Genomic DNA, 23,314 nt, shown 5'->3' on the forward strand with positions numbered 1-23,314 from the left:
TTGCTTTTGAATGGGATTATCCCAATCCCCAAATAATTAAATTCTTAGCAAAGTACGGACCTTTCCGGCCATATTTCATTCTTACAGCTTGCTTAATTCGTATCAGTTGGTTTATTATATCTATGAACAGGCTTTAATAACATCGTAGAAGATTTATTTGGAAGGGTCCGTCGAAAGAAACAGACTATACCTAAATTGTAATAATTTATTTGTTTTTGTATTTATTTAGCTTATTACTCAATAAGCTTGTGAAGTTTTTTTTTCACTTTCGATACTATTTTATCATCAAAGCATACTATAAAAATTTCAGGCTTTTAGCTTTCTACATTTTGAAGTATCCGCTGATTCGTGACGTCATTCCAACCCTGTTAGTTGTGTGCATTTGAATTTTATAATAATAGAGTAATATTGTCGCTTAAGTTTTATTTACCAGCAGTGGACATTTTTATGGTAATGGGAATCCCCGAGATAATAGGTTTTTCGAGGTAGATAAAAATAACATTAGTAAACTACTCCGGCCAGCTTAAATTTAGCAAATTGTTCAGTATTCAGTATCAAAGGTTTGGAGACACGGGTTTTATCTGATAAAAATACATCGCGACGCATCGCATTCTGCTCTGCTCACTTTCGTATAGGAAGCTTTGCATTCATTTTAAAGTATTCCAATCATGTACAACCCATAAACTTGTTCCCTTGCAACTAACCCGATGTAGGAAATGACGTCACCGCGAAGCCACGCCCAGTTTTTACGCGGCCTAAGTGTTTTCATTTATTTAAACACTTTAACATTTCACAAAAGAAAAAAAAAATGTATATCCCTATAGAATGTGTTTTGATTCTCAAATAAAAAAAAAACTGTAAACCAGACCCAAGGTCATTTCAGTGAAGTGAGAGATAGAAAGCCGGTAAAAGTGTGGCTAAAGTGTTTGAAGGTAACGGGTTGTTTGTTCTGCTATACCTGGCGATTCAATTATTCAATAAAAAAAAAATTATATAAATATAAGTATTTAGTTGCTAACAGGCATACATTTTCTTAACCGTTAATTTTATCATTTTCGATGAAAACGTCAGTGTCGAAAAGTCTATTGCCATAGTTTAAAATTTGAGCAGAAGCCGACAAACAAGCGGACAATAAAAAAATATATTTTAAATACTTCCCACAACGAAACATCTCCAATGGAAATGAAATTCATGAAAAAACTCATCAAATAGAGAAACTCTAGGAATTTCAGCTTTTAGCTATAGCACTTAAAAGAGGCTTAGAGGCTTTATAGCTAGAGATTTTAAAGCTATACCTTTTATAATAATAAGGCCTGTATTTTCTTATCGAAGTGGGAAGGACTAGCTAGCAGCTACTCATATGTAACTACTCGGTGCAGTTATTTACAAGATAGTATTACAAAAAACGAGATAACATATTTTCAGAGAAAAAAAAACATACCATACAATTATCAATATTTTTATAAAAATAGATGAGCTTTTAGAGCCACAGCCCTCAAAGCTAGAGCTTTTAGAACGCAAGCTTTATGAGTTCCAGCCTTTAGAGGATGATATGAACTACAGCCTTGATAGCTAGAGATTTTTATTTAAAAACATTGTGATATTTTTTGGAACTAGCTTTTAAGGTTAATTTGGTTAGTTTCACAGGTAGAATTAATCAGACGAGACTGCACTGTGCAATTTTAAGAAATGTACATAAAAAAGGGGTTTTATCATATTTAAGAGCCAATAATAAGTATAGTAGTAGTATAAATATCATATAAACATCTTGCGTCATTTTGAAGATACAGGGTATGAATGTTTTTTGAATAGTTTTTTTTATTTGTTCCAGCGGCATCTCAGGGGTGATCTGATTGATATCAAAGGCAACGTCTAAAAATTTAATAATTATATTAATTATATATTATAACTTTTACCTTGTGTTTGACTGAAGGTCATACGGGACTTTTTTTGTAATTAGAACGCGAATAAAAAAGTACCGTAAGGCAGGACCGTCTCTGACGTCATCGGCGGTGCCTACGCGCTTACCGTTGGCGGGATAATCGCTATCCTCGCTGTACATCGTCACCGATCCTTCGAAGGCTATCGTGTAGTTGTCCTTGTTCGCCTGGCAGGTGAGCATGAGGTCCTGGATGTCGCAGTCCAACGAGTCCACCGAGAAATTCGCGCCAGGCATCGGGGTCTCCTTCACCGGACTAAACAGCAGCTCCGACTTGCAGATCGACATCGAATTCGAATTGGCGGAACAGTCTTCGCCCTGTCGGGGATAAATAAAACCGATCAAAAGACACCGCTTCGAAGGCAGAGCCTGGAAACTACCTGCGAACTGTTCTGTGGGCTCATGAAACTGTCCAGATCGAACTTGCCCATCATCGAACCGGAAACCTCCGCGTAGGACTCCCCCTGACGGTGGGTCTGTGATAAAACGTATCGCCATTAGTATTCTTATTAGTAAAATTTTATGTGCAACGCAGAAGTTAATTTTTTCACAGCAACCTTTAAATCTTCGTTTATCTTCTACCCAAAATCACATTCGACCTTGCCACACGTATTATCCCAAAATCTCGGGTCTATCCTAAATAAACTGCCGTCTCAAACAGCTAATGAAATTCGATTTGGAACCGCAAAAATCCTTAAAAAACCAAAACCTCCCCAATCTAATTCTGCAAAACATGAATGCATTGCCCTAAAATCTCTAAAATATAACCAATTCTCCTAGCTACACTGGAATTCTTCGGGATAGAAGATACTGCTTTTTCATTTTTTTAAAATTTTCTTGGTCAGAGATACCAAAGGGTAGTTATAAACAACATTCATTAAGATATCATTGCTTTGAAGATGACTAGACTCCAATAAGACCCCGTCGTACTTGTTTGATCAACTTTGTAGAGGAAATCATAAATTCATAATCGAGCCAACCGTCATTGTTTAAGATATTGTGTTCCTACACACACTTCGGTAACTTTCCAGAGATGTTTTAGCTATAACGCAGTTAAATTATACAATACAATAAAGTTCTTATAAAAATCGTTAATATTGTTTATTAGGCCCGCCCGTAACTAGCAAAAGCGTATGAGTTTATGATGTGCGTCTATTTCTTGTATTTACGATGTATATACGGGTGTGAATTTTGTTGACAATTATGGTGTTGGTGCTGTTGTTGTTGTGGTTGTATTGTTACTTATATTGTAATATTTCGATTTTTAATAAAGACAGTTTATTATTATGATTATTATTATCATCTCCACTGATAGTAGCGAATTCGCGTAACTCACCTCCTGGCTCAGCTGGTCGGTACTGCACATGGGAGGCAAGTTGGTGAGTAATGCGTGGATGTCTTCCGTCCTGAAGCTTTCCATGTCCGCTTCGGCGAGGTTAGCGTCCATGTTTTTCGACAGGGCGTCGTAGTAGTTGTCGCCGGCCTCGTAGGCCTCGGGCAGCGACAGTATGCTCGTGTGGTGGTTGGTACTGCCATCTCTATAGCTAAATGAGGACCATTATTGACGGTTGGTTTAGCAGTTCTGGTCAGTTAGTTAGTTAGAACGGAATCTTTTTCTAGTTGTTTTCGATCCGATGCCAGTCAAAAATGAGAGAATTTCTACTACTACTACGTCAAACCTGCAGGTACGGTCTGTTCATAGATATAAGAAAGTGACCAATTGCTTTTGAATGCGATTATAGAAGGGTGGTCATTAACATACAATGCAACAAGATTATTACCTAAAGTTTCGGAATTTAAATTCAGGTAAAATTGTGGTCCGTAATAGAAAATAATGTTATACCTACCTGTTTTTAATATTCTTTGGTTTTGTATACGACTTAGTTTAACTTTATTGGTAATCATTTTTATTATGTAAAATATGTGCGAGTCTAGTGCCTAGGAGATGCTCCCGCCCAAATGTAGAAAACCCTATTCTACTGAGACAAAGGACAACAATGTTTATTTGACTCTCATTGAACGTGGTGCCAGCAAGCAAGTATCTTTAGAAGAAACGGTCACATTGACTTAAATTCCAACATCAACTCTATGGAAAATTGTGAATAGTCCCATTTCAGCGAGGAAAAAAAGAAGCGATGCTGACATTTTCTCGAGTGTAGATGAAATTGATCAAGATATAATACGGCGTAAAATTTACCAGTTATACGAGGAACAAAGCGTGCCTACATTAGATATCTTAATTAGGGGACAACAAAGGCCAATTATTTACTTGGATGAAACCTGGTTCGACACTTATGATACCCCGGAAAAGGGTTGGGTTGACTCAACTGATAAGTATAAAACAAACGCGCCGTGAAAAAGGTAAAAGAATAACTATTTTGAATGCTGGGTCTAAAGATGGATGGGACACCACCGTTGATTTATTTGAAAGATGGTTTAAAGACAAACTAGTTCCAAACATTCCTCCTAATAGCGTAATTGTAATGGACAGTGCAAGTTATGTGACAAAAAAAACAATCCAAAAGCAATTAATTGAGGTCCTACAAAGCTTGAGCCTACAAAAGGAATACGTCTGTGATAATTATGCAAAAAATCCACGGCATACAGTTTTAAAATTCTTCCACCTTACCACTGTATATTTAATCCCATTGAACATGTTTGGCACCAACTGAAATCTGCCATTCGTCGTAACAATGTTTTTCCCGCGTTAACTCCAATGTCCTCAAACTTATAGAAACCGAAGTTTTTAACATCCCCCCACAAAGTTGGGCAAATTCTGTTAAACATATAGAAAAAGCATATTGCAAATAATATAGAACAAATAATAATTAGAACAGGCGATGATAGCGTTAGTGATACTGATATATTATGTGAATAATTTTAAGTAATTTAAGTAGGTAATAAAAATAATTTCTAATTTTATTTTAGATTTAAACATAAATATATATTGTCTAGTATCTTTCCTAACAAAACCCTAAATAATTATATTCTAAGCAAAATACGGCCCTGTTCGGCCATATTTCATTCTTACAACTTGCCCCGGTCTTTCCTTAATTCGGATCAGTTAGTCACTTTCTTATATCTATGAACAGACTATACCTCGGGAGCTACGTTTGCCTAGGCGGTGTTGCCCAACCGGTTAACTTTTCCCGATATTTTACGACCCTTTGGAGAAAATGCAATTTCTCACGCAGACTCACCCGTAGTCGAGGAACCACTGGTAATCCGAGTTGTCTTGCACGAAATCGATGTCCTGAGATGAGGTGTTGCTGAGGTACAAGGCCGACCCGTGATGATTGCTGTTGCAATCCGAGTCTGGACTGGCCCGCACTACACCCACCTCACTCATGCCTTTGCCTGCAATTAAGTAACGCAAAAATAACAAATATCGTCCAAGTATTGCTTAAAACCTATTACAACAATTTTTTTAATTTATTTTTGCATCAGTTTGGTATTGTACATATACAGGGTGTTTAATGAGAATTGTAAATACAGACCTAATATTTTTATACAATTTGTATCCGTTTCTATGATCGCGACCATTATTTTTTTTATTTCCGCAACGTTTTAAGTCCAAAAACTTTTAGATTTTACGGATTTAATTATGCTGATAATAAGATTATTGTTTGACATTTTTAGCCTAATTACAAAAATTGATAATTGAAAGTTTAACGTCCCTATCTACGCCTGTTCGCGATATTCGTGGCAAGGATATCAGAGAAGGGGGAAAAAAGTAAGAAAAAGGATCTTTGGCGTTTAAAACATTGCCAAAATGAAATTTAAATTGATCCATCATTGTAAGCATCTAAGAAGGATATAAATTATGCAAAAAAGTATCAGGACCGTTTTTAACATCCTGACTCGAATGACGGTGCTAAAAAGACAAAGCTTTGAATTCAAATTTTATTGCTCAGAAACCACACGTGCTGTTTCAATGTCTCAATACAATTTTTCGTAAAAATTGGTCAATAAAAACATAGTTGCCCCTAAGAACGCACCGAACGTCCGACACCCTACAAAATAATTTTTTTTTAACTAAACACAAAAAAAAGAAGAGGAAAGTTATAATAGCTCATAAAAAGGCATTTTGCATGTTTAGTGCGAAAACATCGTATTTTATGACATTATTCAACCCTGTATAAGTTTCAATTCGAGTTATTGCAACGAGATATCTCAGAAGCACAGAGAACGGTGTATTCATCTTAAGGAAGGGACAACATAATCATGAACACTTAAAGGACCAAATACAAGACAGGAGTTGCAAGCATGTGTAAGAAAGGGGACCGAAAGAATATATGCAATAGACTTGCGATAAGGTAAAGAATTTATTAGTAATAAAAATATTTGTAGAAGTGTGTAGTACATTACACTGTATGACTGAAACTATATGTTATGTTATATTATGTTAACATGATTTTAGGAATGCCGAAGGTGCCTTACTTCCTTCAACTCAGTATGTACCTCTATTCAGAGGTGGAGGCAATCGAATGTATCTGTAGAACTGAAAGACTTGACCAGAGTTCTGGGAGCAAGCGAGTGGCCTAGATATTAGTTTGGTTATACAGTTTGGCACAAAAGCTTGGCATGAGGAATTTTTCTCGCAAGCCCCTGTATAAAAGGATATTAGCCAATTTGTTAGACCTACCCTTCATCATCTGAGATTACCAAGTCTTTTATATTTTTCGGTATGCAAAGGTAGGCATAAGTTCATAGAAACCATCAACCACCTTTCTTGGTAATTTTTGAAGTCTTAAAAAAATTACTGGTAACTCCTAGTAGGGTGTATAAAGTCAGAGGTTACCTTTGTCATAAAAATCAAGAATATTATTATAGGCTTTTACTTGGACAAGGCACTGTGGATTGTTCGTCGAGTATAAGGAAATGTGGATGGGAAAAAATCACGACAGAAATACTAGGTTTTGGGAATAATTATTAAAATGCTTGGGGTTAAAATTTTTGTTTCATTTCAACCATTTGAACAGTTTTACATCATAAAAGAGAACAATCAGTACAAATATTTTCTGCTACACCAATGCAACAACAAAAGATTTGGTGGGGCCATTTCTGGGGCCGTGAGTCCACAAGCGAGGTCTACGATGCTGTAGATTTAAAGTATTTTTGTGTACATTTTTACGCGATTCTCATGTTGCTATGAGAAATGCCCCATCAATTGGTAAAGTAGGCTCACTCGCAACTGGCTAGGGCAAATTGCACAGTGAATTTAGTCAGCTTATAATTAGTTTTATTTCCATCGTCAGGTGTAAACCCTACCTATTTTGGTAAAAACTGAATTTTGTTGTGGACATTGTCATTCATAAAATTTCGATAAATTTGATTTGATAGACGTCAGTAAACCTTAGCCGGTGGCTGTAATCAATAAGTGGCGATAATGACAACAAAATCTTCAAAAGATACTCACGGGTTAATAAAAAATATTCTTTTGAATGCGGGTTGCAGCACCCTTCGATAAAATTAACCTATATTTATTTGGAAACAATAATTGACCCAATGCATAGGAAGGAATTCATGTGTCCTGTGCGGATTCAGCGCCCGATGTACGTCCTGTATCTTTAAAACAAGCACCGTTTTCCTAATTCGTATTCGGATTACAAGTATCTATTGGGTTGTTCGGAAAGTCATTTCGTTTTTTTTGGGGAACATGAAAGACAGTTTTCGTATAATGAATAAATATTTTATTAAATTATATATTGGCCATTCTGGTCCAACACCTTTTGCCATCTTTCTGGCAGTAACATAATTTCCCTCTCATAAAAGTTTTGGTCCTTGCTGGCAAAAAACTGGTTCAGGTGGTTTTTGACATCTTTATTTGAGGTAAAGGTTTTGCCATCCAAAAAATTTTGCAGGGACCGGAACAAATAGTAGTCGGAAGGCGCCAGATCTGGAGAATATGGTGGATGTTGCAGTACGTCCCATTCAAGCTGTAAAAGTTTTTGGCGAGTGACCAAACTTGTGTGAGGTCTCGCATTATCCTGGTGGAACATTACACCCTTCCTGTTGATTAATTCGGGCCTCTTCTCTTTAAGTGAATCATTCAATTTGTCCAGTTGATGACAATAGACTTCTGAATTAATCGTTGTATTGTCCGGCAAAAGCTCAAAAAAAAAAACGATTCCTTTGACATCCCACCAAACGGAGAGCATCACCTTTTTTTGGTGAATGTTGGCTTTTGACACGTTTTGAGCCGGTTCATCTTTTCTGCTCCATGACCTCTCGCGTTTAACATTGTTGTATACAACCCATTTTTCGTCCCCAGTAATAATCCGCTTCAAAAATGGATCATTTTCTTGACGTTTGAGGAGCAAATCACACACGTCAACGCGACGACAAATTTCGCTCCGTAAGGACATGGGGCACCCACACATCGAGCTTCGAGGTTAAGCCCATGCTTTTCAAATGGCCATAAACAGTCGAATTCGACAAATTTAATCTCTCACCGATCTCTCGTGTGGTTATTCGCCGATTTGCATCAACTAATGCCTTTATCGCATCTTTGAGAGCTTCGACCGGCCTTCCAGACCGTGGTGCATCTTCGACATCAAAATTACCGGATCGAAATTTTGCAAACCAGTTCTGGCACTGCCGTACTGTTAACACGCCTTCTCCATACACATCCGTCAATTTTTTTCTCGCTTGGACAGCATTTTTACCTTTTCTGAAGTAAAAAAGTAAAATATGACGAAAATGCTGCTTATTGCTCTCCATATTTAAAAGGGCACCAACCAAAAACTACTGCGTAGAATTAATAGAACTTTTTCACACACAAGCCTTGAGATATCAGCTCTCAAGACATATAATGGTTATGCGGCTTAAGTGTGAAGTTGGTTTCGAAAAAACGTAATTAAGTCCTCTGACGGGAAAAAACGAAATGACTTTCCGAACAACCTTATAGTATCGACTGTCAAATTACAAAGCCTGCCATCGAGATGCCTCGCTAGGCGAGATTCACCGAGACTTTCCGATGCGGGACCGAACGCCGTCGAGGATTTTCGACCATTTGTTGGGTTCCCGATAAATCACCCAGTGTAATTTAACGTAAATTCTTTGTTCGGTTGGCCGCATACTTCAAACACTATGCGCCACCTGGTGGTATATTGCGTAGAAACCTGCTAATAAGTGTCACTTCGAGGAAAAATAAAAACGGCCGGAATGCTTAACGCTTAATTAAGTCGTTCGTCGTCGTATCGAAAAAAACGCATATTTCCCGAGATAGCGTTACTTTCCAAACGATCGCAAACGCGAATTAAAATTTTCAGTGCGGATCGCCGGCGTAATAGGTATGCGGAATTTAATTTATGTTTTCTTGTCGACGCCGCCGGACCGGGGTACCCACCGTTTCGCGATTGCATTCCGTTTTATTTAATTTCCCCCGACGTTGTCCGTTTATCGATTTTACTTCGACGCTCGCGGACCAGTTTCACGCCATTCATACGTCGCAAAGTTCGAATTAACCAGTTTTTTTAAAACACAGACACAGTCTGCCCGCCTTTACTTGGCTATTTAAAAAAAAATATGTTTTTACTTAACAAAAGGCAAAATAAAAATATTATAAAAATTGAAAAGTTTCTGAACTAACAATGATAAACACATTTTTTCTATTTTTTTTTTCATTATTCTACATAGTTGTTACAGTTTAAGGGGAGAGTGGCAAGGACCCCCTTGCCCCCTTGAGGGGGGCAAAGAGGCCCACCTCAAAAATAAAACAATTTTTTTTTCGTTATTATAATTATAAATTCTGGTTATTTGTACATTTTTTGCCCCAGGGCTATTATATACCATGTTATTATAGCCGAATCATAATTAATTTATTGATAGTGCTGTTTTTTGGATAATTCATTTATATACAAGGAGTGTCAAAAAAGGGAAGTATATCAAAGTTATATTTTTTAAATGGGAAACCCTGTATTATTAATTCATTAAAAGAAAGGTCCGTGTTATATATTTTTTTAAATATGAATGTTATATTCAGTCACCACGATCCAATATCCACTTTCAAAACCCTATTTGCAATACGTGTGTAGTGTTGTTAACTTCAGCAAATTATCATCGCACTGTAATTCACATTACCATGTATATATATATATATATATATATATATATATATATATATATATATATATATATATATATATATATAACATTTTTTTTTTGGGAGTGCCGTCGGGTTATCGTTATCCGCACTGAAAAGCCTTATCCCTCTCTTTTTTAGTTATAAAATTAGCACATTTAAGATTAGTTTTTGTGTCCCCTGTAGTTAATATATCATATTCAATATTTCCTGTAATTGGGTCACGTTACCTGTTGCAAATTATTATTATTACTATTATTCGTCCCAATTTTTTCTGATTGTGAAAAACAATTAACAATTATTAAATCAAATATAAATTATATTAAATATATTTATATATTTATAATATTATTAAATATTATAATAAATTTAAAAATATTTAAAAAACTATTTTATAACCCCTTAAAAAATACCATGAGTTGGCTAAGTGCACATATTAAAATAAAAATAATGAAGCTATACAAAATAAGTAAGTAAACTAATAAATAAATCCAAATATTCTTAAAAAAAATATTTTTATTTTTTCAAAAAACAACATTTTTTTTTATATTAAATTATTTATTTATAAATATGACATAATTTTCTTTATAGGATATGATAATTATTAATATAGCTTGATGAAAGGAGACTTTGGATCGTTAGGTTGAGTGAATACTTCAAAAAATCTAAATTAAAGATCCTACCACTATTTGTCAAAATTCGCCATTCACTAAAAAAATCTAATTTGGATTTGGATTACGTTAAAGAACTGATTTTAATGATTGGATAATCAAAGCTTTAGGTGAGTGAAAAATAGGATATCAACTGTGTATTCAGGAAAATGGAAGGCATTTTTTAAAATGATAATATTTCGAATTTATCCGTTTTTGAATAATATTCAAGATGTTTCGCAACTGCTGGCCTTATATGAAATAATACACAGGGATGTTAATTTAAACAACTATATAACTTAGATATACTACGCTTTTTTAATATACCTCGTATATAAATAAGTACATAATATAACAATAAATAAAACTGGAATTTTGTTTTAAAATTCATTTTGCACAATAGAAAGACGGTAATGGATACATGAGTCGTAATTCGTAATACTTCCACTACGATTAGATAAGAGCTTCAAGTTATATTTGCTAAACGCCAATCGGAAGCTCCAAACACGCGTTGTGGGCTGCATAACTCCCGCGTTTGAAATAACGGGGAAGGACATATATATGCTCATAAGCCGTGGAAGTATACGGAGCTGCGTGGTTGATTAAAAGCAAAGTATGTTTCATCGTAAAGAAGTTGACTTTGTTTCTATAACAAACTTATTGAAATTTATAATAATAATAATAATAATAATAATAATAATAATAATAATAGATAAAACTACATAAATTGCCAAAAAAACAAAGATGAAAGCAATTATAAAATATTACATATTTTTAAATTGTTAGGTCCAGTATTACAACGTCATAAATATTGTAGGAAAAGCTTCTTGGAAAAAACAGGCGTCTTGTGTGATGGTGGAATCAGAGGACACCTAAATCTAAAGTTCAAGCCATGCTTTATACTGTTTTATTTGTCAAATATGGTGGACTGTTATTAAAAATAATATTGTCAAAAAATATCAAAAAGTGTAGCCTTACGCCTATTCTATATATTCAACCACTGGCATTTGACAGGTTTATTTTGTTTTTAACTAAATATTTTTATGTTGAAATAGTACTCAAAAGAAAAAATTATTAATGCACAGGGCATTATACTCGACTGGTACTCAAAAAATAGGTACCTACTCAAAAAATAAAAGGTGATTTCAAAATCGTTCATTCGCGTCTAATATTTTATTTTTGATCTAACCTCGCTTAAGTACATATACAGGGTGTACCAAAGGTCGGAGCTAAATTGAAAAGCCACCATATTTGATATTATAAATGGTTTAAAATTTAAGGGATCTTGTCATTTCGGCTCCCAGAAAAAGGACTTTCATCATTAGCAAAATTGCTGGAAGTTCGGGCCTTAACTGAGGACAGAAAACATGCGGACAAAAAGGTTTTTTTACATTTTGGAGTAGCTTGGTAACTAGAGCCTCGGAAGATATCGGCAAAGTTGTCAGTGTTGAATTCTTTGAGTCTCCTGCAATCTTTATTCTGTGCTTCTTTGGCTTGCTCCGATAACTGCCCAGTTCTTTTGATTACTTAAAACTTTTCAAATTTACCTGATATCAGAACAGCTAATTTGGTTATTAAATTTTTATCCCAACACCTGGGTGGTTTTTAAGAATGATCTTGGCAGTTTTTGCAAACGGTGGCTTTGGTACATCGATAATTACATTCTTGCTTTCATGTTTCTTTGGGTTTCCTTCTTCTTCGTTAATATATTTTTAATGTTACAATTTCTGCTCTTATTTTGGCACTCAAATTAAATATTTTTTAAAGAATTTAATTGATTGTGATTTTACTGAATCGGGTATACTAATAAAAATTACAATAGCGTTATAAGAAACTGATCTGCGGAACGAAGGTAAAAGATATCGTGGTAGGGGTGCCTTAAAGCCACCGATTGAACATTACGAAACTGTAATTCCTGGATTCCTGGATTTTATGGCAAATCCTATTAAATTTACGCAAGCCGAAAATAAATCTGCAACAGCTGTTTCAAATTTTTTGTAATCTATGTTTATTAATACTATCAAGACATGGGTAATAGAAGAAAGGACAGTTGACTGAGCTAAAAATATTCGTAAACTGAAATTAAGAACAGTTCTATGCCTATATAAATGGCGCAAAACCAAATAAGATTTATTCACCATGTTTCACGAATCTAAGTCAACAATCAAATGTTACACTAAGGTTTTTATTGCAATTCACAATTTTCAAACGTTCACCTTTAATTAATAAATACATTATGTTAGGTTTAGGAGAAGAGAACATAAGCATTAAGTTTAGAATAAGATTATGCCTAGAAGAATATAGAAATAAGTTATGCAAACCCAAATTGATATAAATTGAAGCAATATCAAATAATTTAGGATGGAAGGAGTAAAATAGCTGAGTGTCATCAGCAAATGAATGCAAATTCAAATATTCGATGGATGTATAAATATCAGAAATCTAAATTAAGGATAATATACGTCCAAGGACGGAACCTTGCGGTACACCTTATGAGACAAGGAGAAATTCAGAACTTACATTGCCAAGGGTCTATGATATCTGTAAACCTAAGTAGTTATCAAAAACGCTTTAGAGTAATCTATGTTTTGATATCAAACCTGATCTCTAAAGTGGCTGCTGTCAACCTAGTTTGGTTTAATTACCTTCGGGTAGAAAAAACTGATAACATCAACGTTCGTTTTAAAGGCATTCGGGACGACTTCTTTTGTCGTAAATTTTCAAAAACTTTCACGCGGTACTGTCGCTCGACGCGAAAGCAGGAAAAATATCGATCGGCACTAATTGCTTCCGAGACAAGAAAAACCGGAAGTCGCTAGTGAGTATTAGAAACCGAATCATTTAAGTCAAACGTATTCAAACATGGGAATGTGCATTGGAAATCCGTTAATGGTTAGACAACCAGCATTGCGCGTTATTTACGGTCTTTTCTTTATCAGTTTAAGCGTAATCGCAATGATATCGATTTTTTTTGGTAATATTGTTGGAAATCCCCTTTACCTCACGCGCGTAGTGCATTTTAATGGTTATTAAAATTAACGCTATTTCTTTGAAACGGGGTTAAACCATATCCAATTGTCAGATTTCATTGTAACATAAATTAAGCGCGGTGTGAATGTGTGAAACCGCCACAGCCGTGACGGTTAGTAAATAGAGAACAACATAATTTGTTAATCGAGGCAGTGTTTTTTATTACAGCGAGCGAGATCCCACGCGACAAGCTCGCATAGCCTTTTAAATTGAATTTGCGTTTTTATTTCGTCGCTCGCGGTCTACTGATTTTCTTGCAATGGGGTCGATATTTTAACAAAGCCTTTTAATTATTTTTCCAGAGGGTTAACCGCCGTCGACAATCAATACCTTCGTAAAGTATGAATCATCAATAACATCGAAATTGGCAAACGGCAAAGCCGAAAACACTCGAAGCAAACAACAGTGCGCGCTCGCGCGTAATGTTGGTCACGTACCTTTGCACGGTTTTAACCTCCGCCTGGCGAAGTAGTTATCCGGGAGCATTTTGAGTTTGAGACGGTCGCGTCGCTCGCTCAAAGGGTCCGCAAGTCTCGTAATTACGTACATCGTGTTAGTTCTAGTTCACTCGATCACTACCCGAGAACCACAACCGTTGTGTTAGTCACGTGAAACTTGTTTCGAAAAACACTTGCCGTGATTTCGCGCGCCGCTATCTTGAAATGCAACGAGATAAGATCGGATCCGTCTTTTCCCCGTACATTTTAGATAAACGGTTCACGATATATTAGGCCGGATGGGGTCGACGCCTGCGAGCACCGCAACTAACTACGCAAGTCACACGTGCGGCAACGCGTTCCGTTTGGTTTTGCGACTTTTTGACATTTTTTCGCGTTCAAGCTTCCGGTCGAGTAAGCTCTGAATGCACCGACAAGGTTTCGCAGCCAACCTGCAAACTTAAATGTCACCAAATCGTTTCGACCTCTTTGTCTAACCTTTCGACACTTGTATACGTTCGTCCTCTACTTAGGCAGTTCGTGCCCTCTGCTTACGGGCGGGTTTGGAATATTTTTGCGAGTAATCTCTGTCACTATTGTTATTTTGTGGTTAAAGTGTGTCTTTATACGGAATTTCAAGATTTATTCACGGGACAAGATAAATTTAATCGGAAAAGAATAAAAGGTGCCTCAGTATTTTACCAGATTCCACTAAGAATGGTAGACTACATCCATCTACTTGTCAGTGTTACAGTTGCAGTAGTTTCCACTAGGAAACATCGTCGTATTTTTGAAAAACTGCACGGTGTCATTCTAGGCTTCGCGAAAGCGCGCCAAATGCATCGACAAGAAAAGAAGAAATTATATAGTAAATGGTTTAAAATGTGTCAAAAATTTTTTGGGTCAATTTTAAAAAGAAAACTTCATATGAACATATGTCCAAAACGTCTCAACTTTTGAGATAAATAAATAAAATTTAAAATTTTTTGTAATACCACTTTGGATATTTTAATGAAACTTGGCAGACATGTACTATGTATTATGTATGCATAGAGAGGCATTATTTGATGTACCAGAATTTTTTTTTAAATACGCAAGCGTACAGAATTTCACCTATCTATTCTGGCACACGTTGATGGCACGCCACTGATTTCTCTTAAAATAAACATTTATAAATTTGTTTAAATAAGAATCGTTTATTATTTAACTTGATGTTATGTTATTTGATTAAAACTGCTAAAGTATAAAGAACATTCTAATTTTTTTCTCAAGGAAAATAATCGGTAACTGATTTATTTTGGATAGATGTTTTATTAACAAAAAAAAATCGCGATTTAACCAGTAAAGTGGCGACCTAATTAACCAAAATATTATTCGTTCATGGAGAGTCAGTGGCACGCCACTGATATCCTTTAAAAAATGACATTTGCATTTATGTATGAGCAGACTTGATCTTTCAAATTTTTTTTAGCCCGTCACGTGGTTTTCACTTGAAAATAAAAACTGTTTTTTCTGCAAACTGTTATATTAACGATATTGTAATGACCATGCAGTAGTGTTGGGATCGGTCAATTCACCACTTATCAATCGACTAGTCGAATTCGATCAAAATGTTTTAAATAACAATTGTAGAATATTAGTCCACTCTGTATAACAAATTTCTCACTCTATATACCGAAAGAAAAAGGGGCACATCAGGTAACAAAGTAAGGAATGAAGGCCGACTTGTAATTAAAATAAATAAGAACTAAAAGTTCAGATTTTCAGGAAATTATATATTATGAAATGACAATTGTTTCGACAACACCGTGTCTTTATCAAACGTGAGAGGAGGAAAATATTACTTCTCTTACATACATACAGGAAAAAACATTTTAATGGAAATGATCGACTCCGAAGACAAATTGCCATATTACAACAAGCAAGAAAGAGTGAGCAAGGGCACCAACAGGAGGAAGAAGATGAAGAAGTTGATCTGGGACAACCACCAACCATTGAACAAGCCCTATGTTCAGTTAAGCTGCTAAACAATTTTTTTATGTATCATGGGGAAGATGCCCCTCTCGAAGACATGGTAAAAATACAAGCCAAACTACGAGATGCGTTTTAGCATACTAAAAAAATTGAAAAGGAAATGACCGATTGAAACATTAAATGTAGTTCTTAAATATTTATATAAAAAGTTATTTTTCAAGTGCCTATAACGAAAACAATTTATAATGAAAAAAAAAAGCAGTTTCAATTTCGCTCTATAGAGTTTCCACTGTATTTTATTTTTGAAAAATTTACCATTTAACTCAAAAATTAAGACGTTTAGGACATATTGTTTTCTTTTTAAAATGGACCTAAAAGTCGCCCCCATAATTCTTGGCGTCCCATTAGAGCTCAGTGCATATCAGCACTTCAAAGAAACATCATCATTCCTCTTGTTTCTAGTATACGGATTATTGATTTTCCTTATACACCCACAAGTTACTGTATCAGCATCAGAATATGATGCAACAAGTGTGGTAAACGGCATTTTAGGCAAGAATTTACTTGGAACTTCAATTATTTTATTCATTTGGAGTAACTAACCAAAGCTAACCGTCATTTTTCGACTTGCCAAAGACAAAATTAGAGTCTAAACTTAATCTGGCGGTTATTAGGGAGCGGTAAGATGGTACCAGCGAAATTCATAATTTTAGGCGCGGTACCCATTAAACTGTGCATCACCCGGGCATTCTCGCGTAAAATCCTGGCATTGTATCTCGGCTAACGTCCCGTGAATGATTTATGGGCTCGATAGTCGATGATGCCGTCTAAAATAAGCGACAGATGCAACGGTGGCCAAACCGTTTTTAACGGGCCGTTCGAAGATGCAATGAAGAGAGATGTGTTATAATACGACCAAAAATATAGTGCATTTATTGATTTAACGTTTCAAGTATCCTAACAGGTTCTGCATTAAGTAGGTCTTGCACGAAACACGAAATTTTTATTGGAAACATAAATGGGCCGTTTTAAATTTGATTAGGCATTGATGATTTAACATGTATCGGTCTTAAGAGTTTAATCTAAATTGAAATACGTTCGTATATATTGCAGAGGTATTTGACTGTGATCCTTCCACTAAGTACGTATTTATGTACCTGATTCTCGAGCTCTGACCCTGCGAGGCTGTTTTCACTGGATACATCAAAGGGTGCGCCCCTGTCGAGTAACAACATTCCTCTTCTTGTATTTTTGCATCTTCTGCATAGTTCTTCGATTATTTTTTAAGACTATGGATCATATTCGAGGTAGATTAAAGGTACGTCATAAGAATACAGATACAATCTTACAATTAAACATTTTTTGAAGGTTCCTGTTTTTTAACACTTTAAAATGTGGAGACCGTTAGAAGAAGACATGGATGACAACGCAGAATTTGAAGACGAAGTGGAGATGGTAGTCGAACCTAATGACAATTTAGAAGACCAACTACCTCAGCAAATGGGAGAACATGCTGGTACTTCGCAAGTGAAGAACAATACGCAGATCTAATTAGGCGTATATTCAACGACGATTATGAAGTGAATAGTGTTTTAATCCTAGAAGAATTGCTTCAAAAAATGTTGACAGACTTAAACATTAGTTGTGCTAAAAAGTCGTTGCACACTTTTTTGAAGAAAATGGACAACAGCAATAGTGACGATTTTTTAAGTGCCTGATACTTTATTATTATATTTAATATTTTGAATATTAATAATGATACCATGTAGAAATGTGATGAATTAGAACTTAATAAATTGTTACTTTCTACATTTTTGAAGAATTGTTCGGTGAAAAAGATTGCAAACATATTTATATCCCGCTAGGAAATTATTATTATTATAGGAAATTCCTATAATGGGCTGCGGTTTTGGAGTAATAAACAGTAGACAAAATTAATCACTGGGTGGGTTGTAAAGGCACTATGTTTCTGGTCGAAGTATATCAATCTATCGTTGTTTACAAAAACGGCGCGACATCGAAAACGGATTTTAGAACGCCCACCGTCGGTTGCCCATAAACGGAGCGTTGAAACGAACAATAAAAACTGTCGTATGTGGAATATGGCCAAGGCTGGTCGGCGGTTTGGGGGTCAAAAGACGAATTCAACCGACTGAACCGAAAAATTAAGAAGCAACCTTATTTTGTCCATTGAAATCAAATTCGTCCCACAGCTATTAGATATCCCTTTCTAGACAAAATAGACGATGACTCGTTAGGGCGGATTGCATCCGCGTTACTATGGCGACCGAGGGAGGGGATCGATTTCTCGATGCACTTGTTCAGATGTTCGAGACGCGTGACGTCACCACGCCACGGTCCACACAAACTACAGGTTGTACTTTTTTTTGAGCGACGTTTTCTCATCAAGACTGGTGACGTGTTTTAGGAAAAAGCCGGGCTTTTTACCTTCAAGATTTACCAATTAATTATAATCTAAAACGGCTAACGGTTTTTTTTTAAAGAGGGACTCACGCAATTCTGTTAAACGATTTTTTATGGCCCGAAATAGCTATATAACTAATTATGGGCGGCGAACAATGGCACTTTAAAGTGAAACCGCGCTGCCGTAATTTACGGTCGACTGATGGCAGCGATTTTTCCATCTAACGTCGACGTAAAAGAAAGTTAACGACTTGCGAATTGTCTATTGTATAATGCGCCGGTCTGACGACGTTTCTATGGTAGATTATCAACGCACAACAATTTCCGTCCATTATCGTCGTCAATCATGGGCGAGTGGCCTTACCCGGCTCGCCCACTTATACAAAGACTCAAAGAAGTAATATTCAGTGGTTTTTCAGGTTAACTTATTATGGGAAAATTAGTAACATTACATTGCCTCGTACATAAACTCGTACGTTTAGTGTTTTTCTTTGTGTCTTTTAGGTTAAAAGTCAACCATTTTAGCATATTTGTAATTAAAAGCGTTTTTAATTACCGAAAAAGGTCGAAGTGCGTAACGTAACTTTATAATTGAAATTCAGACTGTTTTTGTGGCATTTAAATCAATTTATATTTGGTATTTTGTTCTTTAGTGTTGATTTGAAATGCTCAAATGACATGGAAACCTCCGCATGTAAAAATGGAAATTCACTCTTTGCTTTAAGTTTGGTAGAGGATAGAGGGCGTGCGTGTACTATAAGGTCTAAGCTAGATTCGATATAGGTGGACCAAAACTTTTAGCGACGACGTCGTCTCATCGGTTCAGAATCTTGATGACAGCTGGTAAATGTCAAGGCAGTTGTTTCGGCGCCAAACGCGTCTACCATTTAACGAGCGACAACGAAACCGATCGGGTTGCGAATAATAACAATCGGCGGCCGCATCGATATCGGAATGCTGGCTTATTAAGTGCACGGGTCGGTTATTGGAATTTAAAGCGCCGGATAACGAGAACGAACGAACCACGCGAGTAAACAAGTAATAATCGGGAATATCGAAGGTGTGTGACGTCGCTGCCTCGTTCGCCACAGATTACCTTAAATATAGACGCGCAACTCAACGAGGATTTAGCGTGTGACCGATGTTCCAGAATTCATTCCTTATTCTGTCTGACGCTTCCAGCTTTGATCACCGGATTCCTTCCAGCGTTGGTCATCTGCACAATATGTGCTCTAACGTTTCCTCGTCTTCCAAGCCGGCATTTGTCACTGTTCTTCTTAGACAATCTCCACGAACGTTTGACGATCAGGGAGTGAGTATTTGAAAATTTTCAACCAGGAATGTTTCTTCCTGACCTTAATTTTCCCTTCCAGTATCAATTTCAGAAGTTCATATTTACTTCCACGCATTATATGACCAAGGCAGACGGTTTTTCGCAGCACACTCCCTAGTGATACGCGCTGTCTAGTATATTTTGAGAAGTCCACGAAGTAACTTCATTCCAAGGGTTTCTATTCTGTTAATGGTGTGAACCTTCAGCCATACAGCAGAACTGGGTGTGCATAACACTACACTCAGACTCAGGGTGGAATTACAGAAGAGTGACGGCATCAGACTTAACATTTCTGTGTCTGGATCAAATCCAGATCCCCAAATATTTGAAATTTTCTATCGCTTCTATATATCTCCCATATAAACCCGGAATTAATTCGATGCCATTTTTCCATTATTCCCGCTCCGCTGATGAAACACATTCCCCGTACTGTTTTTTTGACTCGATTGAACAGATAGAATCAAATTCTGAAAGTTTTTATAACTAGAAATTTAGAGTGGGGGCTCTACTGGAAGAGAAACATTTGGGATACTGTGGAAAAAGTACATTGAATTATGTGTAACATAATTAAGATGCTAAAACTGCAAAAGAAATGCTAAAATGCTTTTAGGATATTTACCAAAGAAGCAATGTGTTTACCAAGTTAACTCTAACATTAAAACAAAAGATGTGTAAAGTTAGGAGACTATTTTCGCCAGTTCGACTCTATGATTCCGGAGCTAGAAAGTGTAGCTTGAAAAGCTGAAGAAAAGGATAAAGTTTGTCATTTGTTATAGACATGGAATGAAAATTAAAAAAGTAGTGATTACCGTTAATGAGTACTCAAGTGACAATGGATTTTGTAAAATCTCGTTTGCCCGGTGAAGAACTGAATGTAAAAGCTAAAAAAGGAATCGATATTGATCATTCAGAAGCAAGATTCGAACTCACAAATTCAAAAGTAATGACTCGGGGAAGCTTTAGAACACGAAGACATGATGGACAAAGAGGTTACTTCCGTAATAAAAGTAGCAAGGATTGAACAGTTCTATGGGACCAAGAAGGAGTAATACCGGTTTTGTTTTGGACTCTGGGTGTACGCAGAACATGGTAATAGGAGTAATGATGAATGATGGATCCCGAAGTTTTGATTGGAACTGCAAAAAATGAAGAATTTTCAGCAAAGCGAATGCAATTATACTAAGAAAAATGAATGTAACTATTCTGCATATGATAATGTACATAAAAATATTTGGCATAAGATGTTAGGTCACGTCAACAGAGATCGCTGAAAACTGTTACGGTTACCATGTATTGTATGTAAAAAGTGAAAAAAAAACTACTAGGATTGGTGAGTTGAATCATTCTGACATTGTGATTAAACTAATTGATGATTATCTTCATTTTTTGATAGTGAAACTAGTGAAGCATAAAAGAGAATTAGGTTAAATGATGATAGGAAACTCTTTAAATATTTTTTAAGAAGCAAATGCCACATATTCCAGAAGAAAATGGGATGTCAGAGAGAATGAATAACAGAACAGATAAAGTGAGAACAAAATTTTCAGAAACTAATTTACCAAAGGAGGTGTGGGGAGAGGCAATGCAATACATATACAAATATATTATTTTACCAAGACAACGAGCACAATCTTGTATAACGTAAAACAACATATAAACACTGAACTTGTCAATTTGTTTGTATTATTTTTATCTTGACTATATAATTCATAAAGAAGAAAACATTTCAAATCGAGGAGCGTTAGAATATTTACTCTGTGGTAATGTCAATAATAAGTCAGTGCGTTTGTGCGTTCTGTAAAGGCCCCCACAGACGCTCAGTTTTTTAATACAGGCCGCCTGTGCAAACCTAATTTGTGCAGGCATATCGATGCGTTCGTGTGAACGTCCGGCCGACTGCGCAGGCCGTTGCAGGCTGCGCAAACTTGGAAACCTGAGCGTGTGTGGACTCCTTCAGTTGATTTGTTCAGTTTTAAGGTTTATTTAGAATCCGTCTGCATGTTTCTGGTATTATTTGTCCCAATGCCTGAAGTGAAATTATTGTTTAAATTAAATCTTCATACGTTCGACCAGTAGCGAGAAATCTTAGGGTAGCTGTTAACCGCTCATGGCATGAAATTGATTGCCTCGTGCATGTGTCTTGCTTTTGTATTAAAGGAGAAACGAGTTTCAATAATTTCAAGTAGGTTGCCTCGTCCATTCTTAGGTAGTTAAACCAATCCTGCTTCTCAAGTTTCAAATCAGCAAGCAAATTGACATGGGAGTAATCATTTCTTTTGAGTAACCAATCTTTGGCCCATTTGCTTCTTTGAACCAACCGCTGCTTTTTTTGCTTTTTCTTTATTGCACAGGCAAGCACAATGCAATATAATGCCGTGTCTCGAGAAGCCTTTTTCTTTTACTAAGTATAGAAAAACCGTGCCAAAACTAGTTGGCTGTATAGAAAGAACTATGCTATAAAACTGCGTGTGTGTGGGACATTCAATAGTACAGTTAAACTGCACAAATTGGCCTGCACAGTTGGCATGTGCTAAAAAACTGAGCGTCTGTGGGGGGCCTTAAGGATTCACAAGGACATATTTTAAATTTGAACACAGCCGACAGATAATTGATAAGTGTTTTACTTTAGATTTTATATTAATCTTTAATTTTCACTTTTTTAATATTATTTTCGAAGGCCCGGTTTCCAATCTGCATCGAAACTGCTCGTCGCCTTATCGAGACCACAGAAAAGTGGAGCGACAGTTTAACACAGGACGCGCTCGATTTACTCAACGCCTCCCGCGATAAACAACGTAACGTCCGCCATAAATAAAACGTCTAAATTTAGACCGTATAACTTTTATGACGTATATCGTAAAACTCCGACCGACTTTTGGCACCTTTCTCGACGGGTAAGGATGGGAATCGAACTTGGTCAACTTCGAAACGAAGTACGTACTGTTTTTCGCCCGATAAATGTTCTGCTCCGGCGACGCGATTTAATTTTAACCGACGACGATGGATCACCGCCCCGGTCTGACTCATTCACTCGCTTAATCCCCACGGAATGTCCAGAGACGGAGGCACGCACGTTTAAAAAAAACGAATCGTGCTTATTCTATGGTCGGGTCGTTTTGCTTTCGTTTCCGAGTAATAATTTGTCACATAAAAAGATACCATGACCGCGAGTTCGAATTTGAGCGATTAGAGCAAAGTCCAAACCACAGACTAAAGTTTTGGTTAGTTTTAATTAGTTTCGGGAACAGGAAAAAGTCGCAGGAGGCCATTTCCGATGAATATGGTGGCTGAAGCACGATTGTGGTTTTGTTTTTGGGATCCTTTATTTTTTTTCGAAATAAACAATATTTAAGTTTGGTTGTAGACGACAGAAGCACTTGCATTTTTTCTCATTTCTACTGACATTAGAAGACGATGCAAATAATTATCTTCAACGAATTA

The 23,314-nt window shown here is 36.2% G+C and overlaps 1 protein-coding gene across 13 annotated transcripts in view; it reads right to left on the reverse strand.

The window, feature by feature from the left end:
- Positions 1–23,314, reverse strand: part of LOC132701627 (uncharacterized) — a 55,706-nt gene that overhangs the window by 14,921 nt on the left and 17,471 nt on the right. For 6 of the 13 annotated variants that reach the window (XM_060669741.1, XM_060669733.1, XM_060669731.1 and 3 more), the window contains 4 exons: positions 5,140–5,296; positions 3,276–3,483; positions 2,320–2,415; positions 2,029–2,257 (listed from right to left, as the gene is read on the reverse strand). In XM_060669741.1, coding sequence (XP_060525724.1) covers positions 2,029–2,257; positions 2,320–2,415; positions 3,276–3,483; positions 5,140–5,296 — 690 coding nt within the window. Of the gene's footprint in view, positions 1–2,028; positions 2,258–2,319; positions 2,416–3,275; positions 3,484–5,139; positions 5,297–14,142; positions 14,362–23,314 lie in introns of all 13 variants that reach the window. The other 7 variants (XM_060669734.1, XM_060669738.1, XM_060669735.1 and 4 more) reach the window with 3 other exon arrangements.

The sequence above is a fragment of the Cylas formicarius genome, unplaced genomic scaffold, assembly GCF_029955315.1.
Source record: "Cylas formicarius isolate icCylForm1 unplaced genomic scaffold, icCylForm1.1 PGA_scaffold_4__25_contigs__length_36172078, whole genome shotgun sequence".
NCBI classification, from domain to species: domain Eukaryota; kingdom Metazoa; phylum Arthropoda; class Insecta; order Coleoptera; family Brentidae; genus Cylas; species Cylas formicarius.